At 51.7% G+C, this 16,349-nt stretch overlaps 1 protein-coding gene across 1 annotated transcript in view; it reads left to right on the forward strand.

The window, feature by feature from the left end:
- Positions 1-16,026, forward strand: part of CGN (cingulin) — a 30,037-nt gene extending 14,011 nt beyond the window's left edge. Inside the window, exons 3-21 of the mRNA XM_087705033.1 lie at positions 137-237; positions 1,097-1,166; positions 1,379-1,465; positions 2,387-2,505; positions 3,281-3,422; positions 3,517-3,729; positions 4,074-4,222; positions 5,034-5,175; positions 5,800-6,012; positions 6,126-6,332; positions 6,581-6,838; positions 7,056-7,226; positions 8,003-8,164; positions 8,739-8,828; positions 10,566-10,649; positions 12,492-12,610; positions 13,176-13,284; positions 13,762-13,925; positions 15,066-16,026. Coding sequence (XP_087561159.1) covers positions 137-237; positions 1,097-1,166; positions 1,379-1,465; positions 2,387-2,505; positions 3,281-3,422; positions 3,517-3,729; positions 4,074-4,222; positions 5,034-5,175; positions 5,800-6,012; positions 6,126-6,332; positions 6,581-6,838; positions 7,056-7,226; positions 8,003-8,164; positions 8,739-8,828; positions 10,566-10,649; positions 12,492-12,610; positions 13,176-13,284; positions 13,762-13,925; positions 15,066-15,207 — 2,742 coding nt within the window. The 3' untranslated portion in view covers positions 15,208-16,026. The remainder of the gene's footprint in view (positions 1-136; positions 238-1,096; positions 1,167-1,378; positions 1,466-2,386; positions 2,506-3,280; positions 3,423-3,516; positions 3,730-4,073; positions 4,223-5,033; positions 5,176-5,799; positions 6,013-6,125; positions 6,333-6,580; positions 6,839-7,055; positions 7,227-8,002; positions 8,165-8,738; positions 8,829-10,565; positions 10,650-12,491; positions 12,611-13,175; positions 13,285-13,761; positions 13,926-15,065) is intronic.
- Positions 16,027-16,349: the final 323 nt, after the last annotated feature.

Genomic DNA, 16,349 nt, shown 5'->3' on the forward strand with positions numbered 1-16,349 from the left:
ACAGACCACGATCAGGTTACTCTAACCCAGAGACACTTAAGTGGACTTTGTCTGGTCAAGGGTGGTCACTTCTGTGATTAGCCGCCCGCCCGCCCAGGCCCTCTTTGACTCACCAAAGTTGGCTTTACTCTTCCAGCTGAAGTCCACCCCAGATCTTCTGAGGGATCAGCAGAAAGTGGCCCAGCCGGGGAGCAGCGAATACACCAAGGAAGTCATCTATAGCATCCTGAAGGACAGGTAAACCCCAAAAGCCGGCTTGAGCTGAGCCTAACCCTGGTTGAGCTCACCCAGGCATCTCCCTGAACCTTATCTGGGCGGCCCCCGTGGATTTCCTATCAGAATCCTTAAACTCTCCCCATGACAGGACTAACCAGGTTGGATCCTGGTTATCTTTTCCCAGATCAGCCACTTTCCCCCAGCTTAGAATACTTTATTTTTCGGCATTTAAGACAGACCTTCCACACACCCCCCCAAAAAAAGAGCGTGGAAATGTTGGTGCGCCTTATACATCGAAGCCCTGTCCCCGCTCCCGTTTTTGAAAATAATGATCCTTTTTTTTGCAAAAACGGGGGCGTTTTTGCCTCCCCACCCCCCAGGCCTGCTGAAGTGTGCAGAGTGCTCCTGGGGGCCGGGGAGGACAATTTATTTTTCTTACTTAACCTCTTCGAAATTTTGGTGCGTCTTATAGTTCGGAAAATACAGTACGTTTTCACATTTTTCTTTTCTTCCTTTGGCCACGGTGCTCTTTGAAGTGGTGAGAAATTTGAAATAGCCCTGCGGGAATTCCACCCTCGGTTTCCCACAGCGGGCAGCCGGAAGCTTCCGGGAAGTCCACAAACACCTGGTTAGACAGGGCCTTCCCTCATATTTTGGTCCAGCCCGCCCCCCCTCCCCCGGCCGGCATTTGGGGTAGACTCTCCCTAAAGCTGGAGGCTCTGTTGTCTCAGCCCCCTCTCCTGCTTGGTCAGATTTGATGGGACCCTCACCGGCAGTTCCTTAACCAGGGTTACCGCTTGTCAGGAGATTGCTGTTTATTCAGGATTATAAGGGTGCTGCAAACCCTCCTTCACTTTCGCCGACTCTTGTCGTTTTTCAGGAGCAGCGATAGCGACGCCACGGCGAAGCGGAAAACCAACCTGATCTTTGAGAAAATCCAGGCCTTTGCGGTAAGTTTGCCCCCGAAATACACACCACAGTTGCTACTTCCGAGGGGGGAGGAGCGCCCACCCCTTTCAACCATGAGGTCTAGCCACTTGACGCGAGGGTTCTCTTAAGAAAATGGCTGCCCCTAAGAAATGGGAGTTTGCTTCTTTTTTTAAAATTTGGAAGAAAATTTGACTTAAAAGCACTTTTTCTTTTCTCCTGGCTGGGGAGGCAGGCCGTCCCTTCGTCGGAGCTGAGGGAGTCCGGCGCGGAGATGACCAAAACAAAATCGAAAATGGACGAAGCGGACAGCCGGAACAAGGTGGACGAAATAATCTTGTATTTCTTGCTCCTGGCTATAGGTTGTGTGTCTATGCGTGCTTGGCTGCAGTTAAATTCCCTTGGAGGAGGGGGAGGAGACTTTTGGACTCCGACTCCCATCTTCCATAGCCACTGGCCGTTCCAATCAGAGCTGGGGAGAAAAGACTTCCGGCGAAGTGTGAAAACAGGCACTCCAAACCGTGGCTGACTCACTCTGCCGAAGTTTATTCCTCTGCGTCCCGCTCCTTTTAAAAAATTCAAATCCAATTTAAATATGCATATATAACATATGTAATTTAGACGTATTTGCCGCCTGGCCTCTGGGCACCTCTGGGGCAGCTTGCAAAAACAGTAACGACGCAACCTTGCGTGCACAATGACTCACAATGACAGGAATAATTTAATAACGGTTTAAATAATACGTCAGCATTCCAAATAGCATCCAAAATTAAATCAGAGTCCAAGGCAAAGTATTGCTCAAAGTTCCAATTTATTAAGAGAGCCATGTTGGCACATCTGGGGAAACCCGGATATGAAAGCTTCCCGGTTTTCCTCACCCGGTTGAAAGTTCAAGATCTTGCACCCCTCACCCCCACCCCCACAAGTCCATCCCACGGTCCAATCTCCCACTGCCACACTGTCAGCTTCCACCCATCCAGTTCCAGTCAGGTGCAGAGGTGCAGAGACAAAGGATGACCTTGGCTTTCTAGAAAGAATGTTGTTATGGCTGCATATCCTCCATTTTCCCACCATAAACAAATGGCTAGTAGAATAATAGAAAGTGTGGCAGAAAAGAAAAGACGAATACACCTCGACGTATTCCTTTAAACAAACCAATGAAACCGTCTCATTTCAATCAATAACTACGATTGAAATGAAGGGATGAAAAAGGAGGGTGACTGAATCGGGGTTCCACACACAGGCGGCCCAGAATCTTCCTCGACACCTCCAAATCCGGCTGCAGGAACTAGAGGAAGAATGCCAGCGACTCCGGGAAGCTTTTGAGAAGAAGAGCCAGGAGCTCCAGAGCACGGGGAAAGAGTGAGTAGGGGGTCCTTGCAGGGGAGGATGCAAGGGGGGGCGGGGCGTCCGATGCAGACCCCGCCCCCCTTCCAGGCTTCCCCACCCCCACCCCCCGGGCTGGTCTCCCCGGCTGGAAAATCAGGAACTTGCTCGAGGGATTAATATTATTCCAAATATAAATAGTACTGTGCAATAATCCATTTAGTGACCATTAAAAAAAAAAGGACTTGGGCCCCCTTTTCACACTTAATGACCGTTGCAGCCTCAAACCCTTGGCCATGGACTCACACTTATGACCGTTGCCGTCTCCCAAGGCCGCGCGATTCCCGCTTTGCAAAGTGAGCAAGGGGAGCCGGATTCACTTAACAACTGGGTCAAAGGAGACGAAACTCGCCCGACGGATGTTTCACTGAAATCTGGAGCTTTTCAATGGTGGCCGTATGTCGAGGACCCCCACCGTCACGAGATCAAAATTTGGGCCCTTGCGATCTCCAGTTGTGACCTTCCCAGCTGGCTTCCAACAAGCAAAATTGGGTTTTGTTTCACCACGATTCGCCGAGCAACTGCAGTGATTCACTTAACGTCCGTGGCAAAAAAGAAAAGCTGCAAAATTTGGGCCCCAAAAGCTGTCCAATTGGGCCCAGCTGGAGAACCCCTGTGCTTAGCCGCGGGTGTTGTGTTCGTAACTCAAGGACCATCTTAGATCAGACGGGGTCATTGCGCGAGAGTCAATGTGTCCGGAATTGTGTCTTTCTTTCGATCAACACTTAACGCTTCTTCCCCCCCTTTAAAGGTTGAGGGACGTCCGAGCGGTCAAGGAACAGCTGGAAGCCAAGCTGACCGACCTCGAAGACCAACTGACCGAGATGCAGAAGGCCCTGGACCGCTTTCAAGAGGTCTCCTCCGCCAGCCCGGATCAGGAAGCCTTGCTGAAGGTCAGCGGAGAGACACCCAAGTGGACGTGGGACGAAACCCCTCCGGCCGAGCCAGGCCCAGAGACGACCTTTCTCTCTTCCTTGTTTTCCTCAGGAGCTTCTGGAGACCCGCGAAGACCTGGAGGAGATCTTGACCGCCAAGCAGAAGCAGGAAGACCAGCTCCGCCAGAGGGAACGCGAGTTGACGGCTCTGAAGGGGGCCCTGAAGGAGGAGGTGGCCAGCCACGACAAGGAGCTGGATCGGGTCCGGCAAGAATACCAGCAGGACATGGAGCAGTTGAGACGCAACATGGAGGACGTGTCTCAGGTGAGTGGCCTGGTCTGCCTCATCTTGCAGGTGGAAGTCCCACCTGTGAGAGTGCGCGCCCAACCTCCCGTTGACATGCCAGATCAGGGGTGTCAAACTCGCGTCCCGCGGGCCAGATCTGAGAGGTGACCACGAGACCAGGATTTAGGCGAAGAAAGGGACGTCACTTGTTAACCTTGGACCTTCTGAGCTTGGGAGCTTCAGTTCCTGGGATGTCTAGGAGTGAGACGTTGAGAGGACCCCGGTGATCCTTCTCCAAAACGAGGTCCACCTTGGGTTTGGAGATCTTGTTTTGGGTTCTACCTCTCTTTGGAATCTCTGAACGTTGGGTTTCTTCTGGGTAGGATCAAGACAGCCTGGAGGCCGAGAGGCAGAAGGTCAACTCCCTGGTGAGGACTCTCCAGACGGAGCTTCAGGAGAGCCAAGAGGAGGCCGCTCACTGGAAGGAGGTGTCTCAGCGGAACAAGGAGGAGCTCCGTAGCGTCAAACAAGAGTGAGTAAGCCACATTTCCCGGTCCACCGTCCCCTCTGAAGACATGTTTTTTTTTTTCTTTTGTGATCCCTAGTAGAAGTAATAATTCTGGCCTCAACTCCCATCTTTCGATTTAGCATCTTTTCCAGTGGTGGGATTCAGCCGGTTCGCACCTATCCGGGAGAACCGGTTGATAACTTTCTAAGCAGTTCGGAGAACCAGTTGTTGGAAGAAATCTCCTTTTGTTTTTTCCCACTTTACAGAGCTGATCCTGTAAGTAAGGCAGGAAGGGAACATTCTGGTGTTGTTTCTCGCCTAATCGTTAGTGCCCTGCTTACAGAAACTGCCTCTCCAGTTAACCCTTATTACATTGTAGCAATAGCAATGGCAGTTTGACTTATATACCGCTTCATAGGGCTTTCAGCCCTCTCTAAGCGGTTTACAGAGTCAGCATATTGCCCCCAACAACAATCCGGGTCTTCAATTTACCCACCTCGGAAGGATGGAAGGCTGAGTCAACCCTGAGCCGGTGAGATTTGAACAGCCGAACTGCAGTCAGCTGAAGTAGCCCCTCAGTCACATGACCACCGAGCCCTGCCTACCCAGATGGTCATTAGGGCAGAGAACCGGTTGTTAAATTATTTGAATCCCACCACTGACCTCTTCCAAATACTCCCTTATCTGGTGCCAAAAAGCCCTAGCTTTTGTTCACTCCCACCGCGTGTGGTAGAAGGTCCCTAGTGCAGCATTACATTTCCAGCATTGTGGCGATACCTTTTTGTTACTGGCTCCCTTGGTGGTTGACGCGGTCGGTGGCCTTCACCTCTTCCAGGCTGATGCAGGTGAAAGTGGAACGCGAGGAGTTTGAGGAGGACCTGAAGGAGAGCCGCGAGCACTTGGCAGCCGCGCGGAAAGAGATGGAGCAGCTCCGGAACCGTTCTACGGACGCCGAGGGGCTCCATAAGCTAAGGAAGGTAGGCTTAGCAGCAGAGAACAACCAACTAGACCACTTTCAAGGTGGTTGCGATGGACTTCAACTCCCAGAATTCCCCAGCTTCCACGGGAGTTGAAATTCGCCGTGGAGAAACGCTAAGATGGACCTCGTAACTGTGTGTGTGGAAACACCACCAGGTCGGGACCTCCGATGAGGGTTGAAGAACTCCCAAGCTCCATCATCCTCTGATCACCTTCCCGTGGCCTGATGGGTGCTTGAGTGCCAGATTGGTCCTCTACTCCTAGTGTAGAGAGGACATGTTTCTATGTCTTCTTCGTTGCTCATCCTCTGTGTCTTTGATTTCCACCAAATAGGACAATGGCCACAGGTCCAGATATCTATGTCCATATTTTGCCGTTTTTAAGAGCTGTGGAACATGGGCATGTTTTAAGGATGAGTCTTAAGGGGCTTTGTAGTATCCCAGCTTGGGTTCCTGAGAGATTATGCCTCTTACCTGGTCCTCCAACGGTTTCCCGGCTCTTGAAATGGGTTCGCTTATTGGTTGGGCTGCCATAACTTGACATGCCAATGGAAGCCATGGACCATTCGTGGTCCTTTCCTGCAAGGGAAGGGATGGCTCTGACTCATTTTGTCCTCCCGCCAGGAGCTCCGTCAGGCTCAGGAACAGCTGCAGGACATGGCGGAGGAGAAGGAGGACCAACACAAGGTCCTACGCTTGCGGGAGAGTGAGATTATTGACCTGAAGGAGAAACTTGACGACGAGGTTGCTTCCCGTAGCCAGGACCTTCAGGGATTAAACTTGAGGTTCCAAGAAAAGATGCAGCAGCTCCAGAAGGACTACGAGGAAGCGTTTAAGGTAAGAAGAACCTCGGGAGGTAGATCTGGCTTTTCCAAACGGGTTCAGCGTCCCGCTTAGTGGTGAGTTGCGATGGGGCACCTGGTTGTCTTCTCCATCCTTTCCTCCTGTAGACCAAGGAGGCCTTGGAAGGCGAGAAAGAGGCCATGGAGCAGACCAGGAAACTGGTAGAGTCCACCCTGCAGGAAAACCAGGAAGAGAACGATGACCTTCGGCGTAAGATCTTGGGGTTGGAGACCCAACTGAAGGAGTACCACCGTTTTGCTGACAGCTGGCAAGACGTGGAGACCAGGCTGAAGGAGAAGATTTTCAAGTTGGAGGTACGGGGAAGGAGAAGCGAGGTTCTCTTGGTGACTTGGTAGTTCAACTTCTCAATGTCTCCTTTGAGTAGATGGGCGTTCCATCTGTAGGCCCAGATCTGAGGAGGGGGTCTCTTGCCTCAATGACCCCCCCCCCCCCAAATCCGGTTCTGAAACTTTCCTTGAGCGGAAAAGGAGCTTCCTCCTTGGCCGATCTCTTGGTCCCTGCCTCAGTTTCCCCTTTTTTTCTTTCCTCCTCCTGCTTCCAGGCTGACCGCAAGCAGATGGAAGAGTCCGTCAACAACGCCGCGGACCAGGAGCAGGACTTCCTGCTGGCCAAGAGGTCCCTGGAGAGTCGGCTGGAGGAGGCTCAGCGCAACCTCAATAGGCTCACCCTGGAGCACCAGGACTTGAGTACCTCCTACCAGGAGGAGCTGAAGCAGAAGGAGGCACTCAGGAGGGCCAAAAACGACCTGGAAGAGGAGAAAAGATTGCTGGACAGAAGCATTGTGAAGCTGAGCAAGGAGGTCAGTCTTGTTGAGGGCCGTCAAAACGGGGTTTCCCCAGGCTCAAGAACCATAGGTTGAAGCTTTCTGAGGTGCCACCTTGAAGACATCTTCTACCTCTCCCCTTGGGCACCTACCCCAACTTTTCTGAATGCAGAAGAAGGTCAATGGGGGCCGGGGGGTGTCCAGGGCGAAAGCAACCCTGTGGTGACCCCTTGGGTGTCCTCTCCTCCTCCAGCTGAAGCAGATGACGGAGGAATCTCACCAGGCCCTCTCGGAGCTGCAGTCCCAGCTGGAGGAGTACAAGGAGAAGTCGCGCAAGGAGATCAGCGACTCCCAGAAACAGGCGAAGGACCGGAACGCGGAAGTGGAGAAGATGCAGTATGAGTTGGGGAGATGCCAAGATGAGGTAGGAGCCTCTTGCTCTCTCTGTCTCTCTCTCTCTCTCTCGTCTCTCTCTATCGATAGCTCTCTATCTATTGATCTATCTATCTTCCATCTATTATCTCTCTCTCATCTATTTCTCTGTCTATATCTATCCATCCACCCATAGCAGTAGACTTATATACCGCTTCATAGGCCTTTCAGGCCTCTCTAAGCGGTTTACAGAGAGTCAGCATATTGCCCCCAACAATCTGGGTCCTCATTTTACCCACCTCGGAAGGATGGAAGGCTGAGTCAACCCTGAGCCGGTGAGATTTGAACCGCTGACCTGCTGATCTAGCAGTAGCCTGCAGTGCTGCATTTAACCACTGCGCCACCTTGGCTCACCCACCCTAATCCTATCTCTATCTAACCTTTCTGTCCTTCCTTCCTTTCTTCCTCCCTCCCTCCACCCTTCCTTCTTTCCTTTCTCTCTCTCTCCCTCCCTTTCTTTTTAATTTTCTTCCTCTCTGTTCCTTTTTTCCCCTCCCTTCCTCTTTTTCCACCCCCTTTTAATTTCCTTCCTCCCTCTGTCCCTTTCCTTTTTTCTTCCTTCCCTTCATCCCTTCCTTTATTCCATCCTCCTTCCTTCCCTTCATCCCTTCCTCTCTTTCCCCCCTTTTAATTTCTTTCCTCCCTCTGACCTTTTATTTTTCCTTCCTTCCTTCCTTCCTTCCTTCCTTCCTTCCTTCCTTCCTTCCTTCCTTCCTTCCTTCCAACCAACCACCCTTCCATCCATCCCTTCTCCTCCTCCTCTTCCAGGTGCTGCGTCTCAAACAGGCCCTCCAGGACAGCCAGGCTGAGCTCGAGAACGCCGTCCTGGACAAGGAACTCCTGGCCCAGCGATTCCGCAACCTGGAGCAGGAGATGGAGACCAAGCGGCGATCCCAGGACGATCGATCCCGCCAGGTCAAAGCATTGGAGGTTTGTACGGTCTCTGAACGGATCTCACTCTCTTCCCCTTTTGGGCACAGCTACAGGTAGTCCTCAACTTACGACCGGAGTTTACCAGAATATCCATCACTAAACAAGGTGCGAAGTGAGCCATGCCCAATTTTACGGCTTGTTTTCGCTGCCGTCATTGCTTCCACCCACCAGCAGAGGGCAGCGCCTGCTCTCAAACTAACCCTCCCCTTTTATTAAACTCCGTGCTGCGCTAATCAGTTTTTGCAATAACCCCAATTAATTTCCTGTGCGTTTCCCTCCGAGAAATAAAAAACAAAAATGCTGGAGACGGCATTTTCCGTACTGCAAAACTTTGCATTTTCTACAAGCCAGCATTTTTCTAGAAAAAAAATAGAGATCTCCCCCCCCCCTCACCCCCCGGTGTTAAGAAAGGCAGCCAGTTCCACAACAGGAAAAAAATAAAAATAAATTACCAGCCCATTTGCTAAAACCCAACACAAAACAGGGACTTTTCCCTCAGTTTTTTAAGCGCTTGGCGGATCCAGAAAGGTCCCCCCCCCTGCCCTTGCTAAGCCCCTCCCTGTGTTTGCAGGACAAATTGAAGCGGCTGGAAGTGGAGCTGGACGAGGAACGCAACACGGTGGAGCTTTTGACCGAGAGGATCAACCGATCCAGAGATCAGGTGAGACGCGATCAGGCCTCGGACGTCGCCCCAAGTCCTACTGAGTAGGAAATGGGGGTACCTCAGTGGTTGCAAAACAAGCAATCCCCACTTTTAATGGCGGGCGCCCCGAAAAATCTCACGTGCTGCATGTTATTTGGACGCGAAAGTTAATTTGTCTCCTTCCCTGCCAAGTTACCTCCGTATTTTAGACTTTAATGTCATTCCAGAACTAGGCAGACCTGAAGTCGGCAACCTTAAAACACTCAGGTGCAAAAGTCCTAACCGGAAGCCTCCCCTTCAGTTCTGGAGCTGACCGGAAGTCTGGTTCCCCCACGATAGAGTCTCCTCCTAGCATGGCTTCCTTTTTCCTCTGCCGACTGGAAGTCCGGTTCCCCCACCGTAGAGTCTCCTCCTAGCGCGGCGTCCTTTTTCCTCTACCTGTCCTAACCGAAAGCCCTATCAAATCAACTGCAGCCAACCGGCAACAGGGAGCCGCAGCAGAGGGACGAAAGAGCCACATGCGGCTCTTGAGCCGCAGATGGCCGACCCATGATTCCGACACATGCTCGGCCCTGCCGTTGGTTTGCAAGCAATAAAAGAAAAAGAAAAACACTTCTCTCGCATCTGGACCAGCGAGCTTTCGGCGTTTCCTGCATTTCTGTTTTGTACAAAATCCGCCGGGCGCGTCAAAGCAGATTGAGGCTCTGCCTGTCAGTGTGTTTAAATCCCTTCCCGTATCCTCCTCCCAGCCCGCTCCGGCGCTGTCAATGCCTGTATTTAGCTTTCTGCAAGACTATCATTTCCTTGGTTTTTAAAGCTGTGTGTCACCCAAGCAGTTTTGGGGAGGGGAAAGAAAAACACATCTGGGAAAAAATAAATAAAAAACCCAAGCGAAAGGTGTTATTATTACTATGATTTGCAAATGTCTAGACAATCTTCAGCATAAATATTGTCATCTCGCAAAGGGGAAGGGTTGGGCCAGGCTGAAGATCAAAGGCGTTTGTAACGTAAAGCCGGACTCGAACTTAAAGCCTCCCTGGTTTTCAGCTCACCCTTTTTGGCTGCCGAGGGGGGGGTGTCCCAGTTGTTCCATGGGACAACTGGGACCCCCCTCGGCAATGCCATCTGGCTACCACCCGGGGGAGGGCCTTCTCTGTGGCAGCTCCGGCCCTCTGGAACGAACTCCCCGCAGGGATTCGGACCCTCACCTCCCTCCAGGCCTTCCGGAAAGCCGTCAAAACCTGGCTGTGCCGGCAGGCCTGGGGGTGATGAGTTCCCCTCCCCTCTCGACTTGTATGCTTGTGTGACTCTTGCTTATTTTAATTATCTGTATTTCGTTTTATGTTCCCCTTTTGAATTGTTTGCCACCCTGAGTCCTCCCGGAGAAGGGCGGCATACAAATAATAAAATTCAATTCAATTCAATTCATGGTTCCGGAGAGCGTATTTGTGCTAGGATATTTCAGGCCTAGGAAATCCTCCTGGGCGGTGATGGAGCCTCCCCATTCAGAGGCAGTGTATCCCCGTGAGGTTTCAACCGGCGTTCCTGGGGGAATTCCTCCGTTTCTTGGGCTGCCCCCCCCCCCCCCCCCCCCGGAAAGAAGAACGCTCTTCAGGAACGAGCAGAAAAAAAAATGATGAGTTTATAGTTCAGGGAGGCGTCCATCGGCCGGGATGGGAAACCCCCCCCCCCTGGCCAGACTTAAGTTTATCCCCCCCTTCTTCTTTCTCTCTGCCGTTCCTCCCTTCCTCGCAGATCGACCAACTGCGGGCCGAGTTGCTGCAGGAACGGTCGGCCCGCCAAGACCTGGAATGCGACAAAGTTGCTTTGGAGAGGCAGGTAAGGCTGCGACAGGAGGGCAGAGCGGAGAGTCCAGGCAGTCCTCGACTTACGACGGTGGTCTGAGCGAGGCTTCCCGAGAGCCTGAAGCCAGCTCCTCGTCCCGACAAAAACCCCTTTTATTAATTGGCTGTGAATTCTGCCCATTCCCATCCAGCAAAGTTTTTCAAGGGAGGATTTACGGTCACAGACCTTATCTGGCTTGGAGAGATGCCAAGCCGATCTCTGTAAAACTTGGCCAGAGTTTCGGAGAGTCACGAACCAATTAAGGGAACTAATTGTCTCCTGCAAACTCCACTCCCCTTTTATTTCCTGGGGGGGGGGGACATTCACCCTAACCCAAAATTCATCTTGGGCCAGTTTTTAGAAGCCCAAAAATGCATGCAATGCCCACCTAATTATGAAATTAGTTATATTTTGGCTTCCCGAAGGGCCGAAATTTGGTCTCCTTTCCCCATTTTTCAATGGAAAAGATGCATTTTTATTGTTCTTTCCTGCAGATTCTCCACCCTCCCCAGGACTTCCCCTCTTTTTCTGCTTTTGGTGGGGGAAAAAACCCCCCCAGGAATTCAAGAGAGGCTGAATTTTATCCCTGTGCTAAAGCAATAAAACTCTCATAGGTTGCTGATCCCAAAAATTCTCTTTTTTCTCCACCACCCCCGTTCCCTGCGGTAGACCAACCCCGACAAGTTTCAACTTGGCTCAAGGATGTTTACGGACCTTTTGAGGCTCAACACAGCACTTAAATATTCTTTTTAAAAGCATTTTTTCCCCCCTTTGTTCCATCTGGCCACAGTTCGCTGCAAAATAATAATAAACATTAATAATAATGCCTGTTATATAACCCAGGAGATGAAGAAGAGAGATTTCTCTCTCTCTCTCTCTCTCTCTCTTTCTCTTTACTGAAGTCAGACAGGAATTACACAATCTTACGTTTTAATTGTAGGCTCGTTGTTTATAATTGTGACGTATGGACTCGGCCGAATTTTTCACGCTGCCTTTCGCTTTGCCCTGGCGTCTTTGTGACCACACCGACGCCCCCCCTCCTCCCCCCCTGCGCATTTGGCAGCCTCTGAGCATGCCTTGATCGGGCCCGAATCGCTCCGCTCGGCGGAACGGCTTTGAGTAACTCGAGCCAGTGAGCCAAGCTGCACCGGGCAAAATAATATTGATTGATTTATCGCATTTTCCAGCCGCCCATCTCCCTTGCAGGGGGATGGAAGTTCTGTGTGTTTTAGGGGGGGGGGAAATCACCCCCCTTCCTTGGTGTTTTAAGGAGGCGCCTCTGTCTCCGGATTGATTTTACGTTTCTGTGCAGAAAGAGGAAATAATAATAAGGAAGATGGTGGGGGAAAAAAACCTTGGCTTTCCTCCTGATTTTTCAAGGAACACAAATCCAGCTGTGGGTTTCAGCTGTCACCTTTCCCAGGTAGACCCGGCACATATCCTGATCCTATTTTACTGTAAAATAAATAAGTATTTTACTGTAAAGGCTACAGAGGTCCTTGCAGGTCTAAAAGGATATATATCTCCCACTGTCTTCTTTATCAGCCTGAGAAATATCTCCTTTCCCCACTCGTTACGCAGCTGAGGGCTCCGAGTTCCCTTTTCCCTAATCAGCATTTCATTCCTCCGTCCTTCAAGGTCATTCCCACATCCCACTTTTGGGTCTCGTTTTATCGACCCGTTTTATTTTTTCCTAAGCGATCCTTTCCCGCTGCCGTCTTAAGAGAGAATGGAAGGATTTGAGGGGGAGTGGGGTGGGATCCCCTCTAAACTTCCCCACTCCTTCCTGCTCACTTTCTATCATATTTCCCCCCCCCCACCGCTTCCTGTTGCCAGAACAAGGACCTCAAAAGCCGGCTGACCAGCAATGAAGGACTGCAGAAGTCCAGCGTCAACGTCTCTCAGCTGGAGTCGCGGATCCAAGAACTCCAGGAGAAACTCCTGGCGGAGGAGAGGTAACCCCTCCGCGCGTTCTTTTCGCGACATTCGCTCACCTGGGATGTCCGGTCTCCCGAGGCCGTCCCACTTCCACCCGCCCAGATCCGGCCAGGTGCAGAGGGTGCAAAGACAAAGAATGACCTTGGCTTTCTAGAAAGAACGTTGTTATGGCTGCATGTCGTCTAACTCGGTACAATCCCCTCTCGCATTTCCCCACAATGGAAAATGCACAGGGGGAATAATAGGAAGCGTGGCAGGCCAAAGAGCCAAAGGAAGAGACGGCTGCGCGCCGGACACAAAACAAAATCACAACCAAGTTGTGGTGTTCATCATCGGACAGGCTTTTAATTCCGTAAAGTAGCGGCTTATTCCATCCGTGGCTGAAACACGAAGTAACGAGGATGTGGTTTCTGGCCTCTCTTTGAGATAATTGCCTGCTCCTGTCACACGCCATGAATGTGTGGTTGATCCCGGAAAGCTTCCTGGGATCACATCCAGGGATCCCAGCTTGCCTTACCCCCAAGGCCATTTGTCCGGTGGCCGGGAGGGCCTGGGAATGACCTGATCCTTGTGTGCCCACAGGGAGAAAAGTGTCCTGCTCTCCTCCAACCGGAAACTCGAGAGGAAGATGAAGGAGCTGAGCATCCAGATTGACGAAGAGAGGCAGCAGGTCAACGACCAGAAGGACCAGGTGAGACGCTGCCCAGGTGGGAGGCTGGGAAGGTTGGAGCTCTGGTGTTGTGAGGCGTGTCGCGACTCACGAACGTGTCTTGGAAAGGATTCGATCCCCAGCAGCTGAGATGGGGATCGGGGAACGAGGGCATCTCCTGCACAAGATCTGGAGAAGGTTGGGTTTTGCTCTGAGCCAAACGGTTCCCTGATGTTGGCTTAACGGGTGGCGTTACGGTTTGTCCCAACCCTAAACCAAGCAAGGCTTAGTTAGCCTGATCAATGATCACAGCCTGGAGCCCATGGTTCCTGCCACAGACTCTCCAGATCAGGGATGGAGAACTTCCAAGAAGTGACCCACCTAAAAATCTCGGCCCCAGAGCATGCTGGGAATTGGCGAATTCGCAAACATGGGCGAGGGAGAGGGGGAGGCTCCAACCCACCTCTCGGCTTTGGGGGGCTGACCCTCACGGTGGGCCTGTTCTTCTCCCTCGCCAAGCTGAGCCTGAGGGTCAAGGCGCTGAAGCGGCAGGTGGACGAGGCAGAGGAGGAGATCGAGCGGCTGGAGGCAGCGCGTAAGAAGGCCCTGAGGGAGCTGGAGGAGCAGCACGAGACCAACGAGCAGCTCCAGAGCCGGGTCAAAGCCTTGGAGAAGGACCTCTGGTGAGCAGAGCGGGCCCCTGGGGGTCCACCTTTCTCAGGCGTCCCCTAAACTTCTCCTCTGGGCTCAGCACCTGAGACTAAGCGGATGTCCCTTCTACAGCTCAAAATCTGTCCACCTCCTTGGTTGGTCAGTCTGTCCGTCCACCCACCCACCTGCCTATCCATCTGTCTGTCTATGTATCCATCTACCTACTACTACCTGTCTGTCATCCATCCATCTACCCACCTATCTACTTGACTGTCATTGGTCTGTCTGTCCTTCCACCCATCTAGCTACTTGTCCGTCCATCCATCCATCCATCCTTTACCTGTCAATCCATATCTCCGTCCGTCCATCCATCCATCCATCCATCCATCCCTTACCTGTCCATCCATATGTCCGTCCGTCCGTCCATCCATCCATCCATCCATCCATCCATCCATCCCTTACCTGTCCATCCATATCTCCATCCATCCATCCATCTCTTACCTGTCCATCCATATCTCCATCCGTCCATCCATCCATCCATCTCTTACCTGTCCATCCATATCTCCATCCATCCATCCATCTCTTACCTGTCCATCCATATCTCCATCCATCCATCCATCTGTCCATCCATCCATCCATCCCTTACTTGTCCATCCATATCTCCGTCCGTCCGTCCGTCCGTCCATCCATCCATCCCTTACCTGTCCATCCATATCTCCATCCATCCATCCATCCATCCATCCCTTACCTGTCCATCCATATTTCCGTCCGTCCATCCATCCATCCATCCCTTACCTGACCATCCATATCTCCGTCCATCCATCCACCCATCTACCTTCCTACTTGGCTGTCCTTCATAGACCCGTCCGTCCATCCCCTACCCACTTGTTTATTTATCTACCTCTTCACCCATCTGGAAGGGACGGACAACCCGCTTATGGACATCCGATGGCTGACAAGCGGAACCTCCATGCACAGGAGCACTTTATCCCAGAGTCTCTGACCACAATGCCCGATTACATTTGGTAGCCCATAACCTTGGACCTTCCCTTTTCTCTGATCCCCGCAAAAAATGCCTCCTTCCCTTTGGAGCCCAGGAAGGACGTCCATCGCCCTAGAGTGGATCCCCCCCCCTCTTGACCATGCCCCCTCCCCTGTTTTTTTGCTTCCAGGCGCAAGGCAGCGCGCTCGACGGCCGAGTCCTCTCTCCGGGACGACCAGCTGAGTTCGGACGAAGAGTTTGACAGCGTTTACGGCCCGTCCTCCATTGCCTCGCTTCTGACGGAAGGGAACCTCCAAACCAGCTCCTGTTAAGGCCCTCTCGTGGGTTCGTTTGGATGCTCTCTAAAGATCCCCCGGGAACTTGGCAAAACCCACGGGGGAGGGGGCGGAGAAGGATCTCCAAAAAAATGGTTTCTTCCCCAATTGGGGTGCGTGTCACCGAAGCAACCAACTTCTTGATTTTAAAATAATTGGAGGGAAGGTTTTTTAAATTTTTGGGTCGCTGCGGGAGAGAAAACCAGAGTCTGTGAAAAGAAAAACTGAGTATTATTTAGGGAATTTTTAAAAAATTAATCTGGTTCTCAGGGCATTGATGAGCGGTTAAAGTAACAGAGCCTCCTTTTAAATATGTATATATATATATATTTTGTACATACGTCGGGTTGCATGGAGATGGCGATGGGCGTGCAATGATGCGGTGGAACAATCCGGGGCGTTAGAAAAAAACGGGGCCTTGGTGCATGGAATTGGCCTTTTCAAGTCCCTCTGGAAGAAATATTTGGGGTTTTCCCCAACTGAATCTGTCCCGCATTGGCTTGACTTATGTCCCCCCCATGCGCCCCCCCCAGAAATCTCAACCAGAGGTGGCCTTCCAGGTGTGTCCGAATCCCCAAACTCTCTTCGGACCTCTGGCTGTGAGATCTGGTGGCAGGGAGTTCCGCGGGATCTGGAAGACGGCTGCCCCTCCGTCCCTGGTTTTTTTTTCCTTTCTCGTTTTAAAGTAGTGCCTTTCACACCTTCTTCCCCAAAAGAGATTATTTCCAGTGGGCAACTAGAGGTCACGTAGACCATCCCGCTTAGAAAGCCGTGAGCAGTTTTGGCGCCCCCTCCCCTCTCCCCCCCCAGGAGGGGCCCTGGTGTTTTCCTCCCATTAAACCAGCCAGGATTCAGTCGAGGGCTGTGAAGAGATGCCAGAAACCCAGGGATGTCCATTCCACGCTCATCTCGGTGGCAAGAAGCAAATTTATGCAAAAAAATAATAATAATCCCCCAGCCAGATTTAATAATCTCCAGTCTGTACGTCTTTCTGATTTGGGGTGTGTTTCTACAGACGATAACTTGTTTTTGTGGTCGGATTTAAGTAATGTCATGAAATCACCACTCCTTGACCAAGACATTGGTCAACAACAACGGGCCCATCAAATGCTCTCCGCCATCTTTGGGCAACTGAGAAG

Source organism: Thamnophis sirtalis, unplaced genomic scaffold, assembly GCF_051295495.1.
Source record: "Thamnophis sirtalis isolate CommonGarterSnake01/CBP01778 unplaced genomic scaffold, rThaSir2_p1.2 scaffold_2, whole genome shotgun sequence".
Taxonomy (NCBI): domain Eukaryota; kingdom Metazoa; phylum Chordata; class Lepidosauria; order Squamata; family Natricidae; genus Thamnophis; species Thamnophis sirtalis.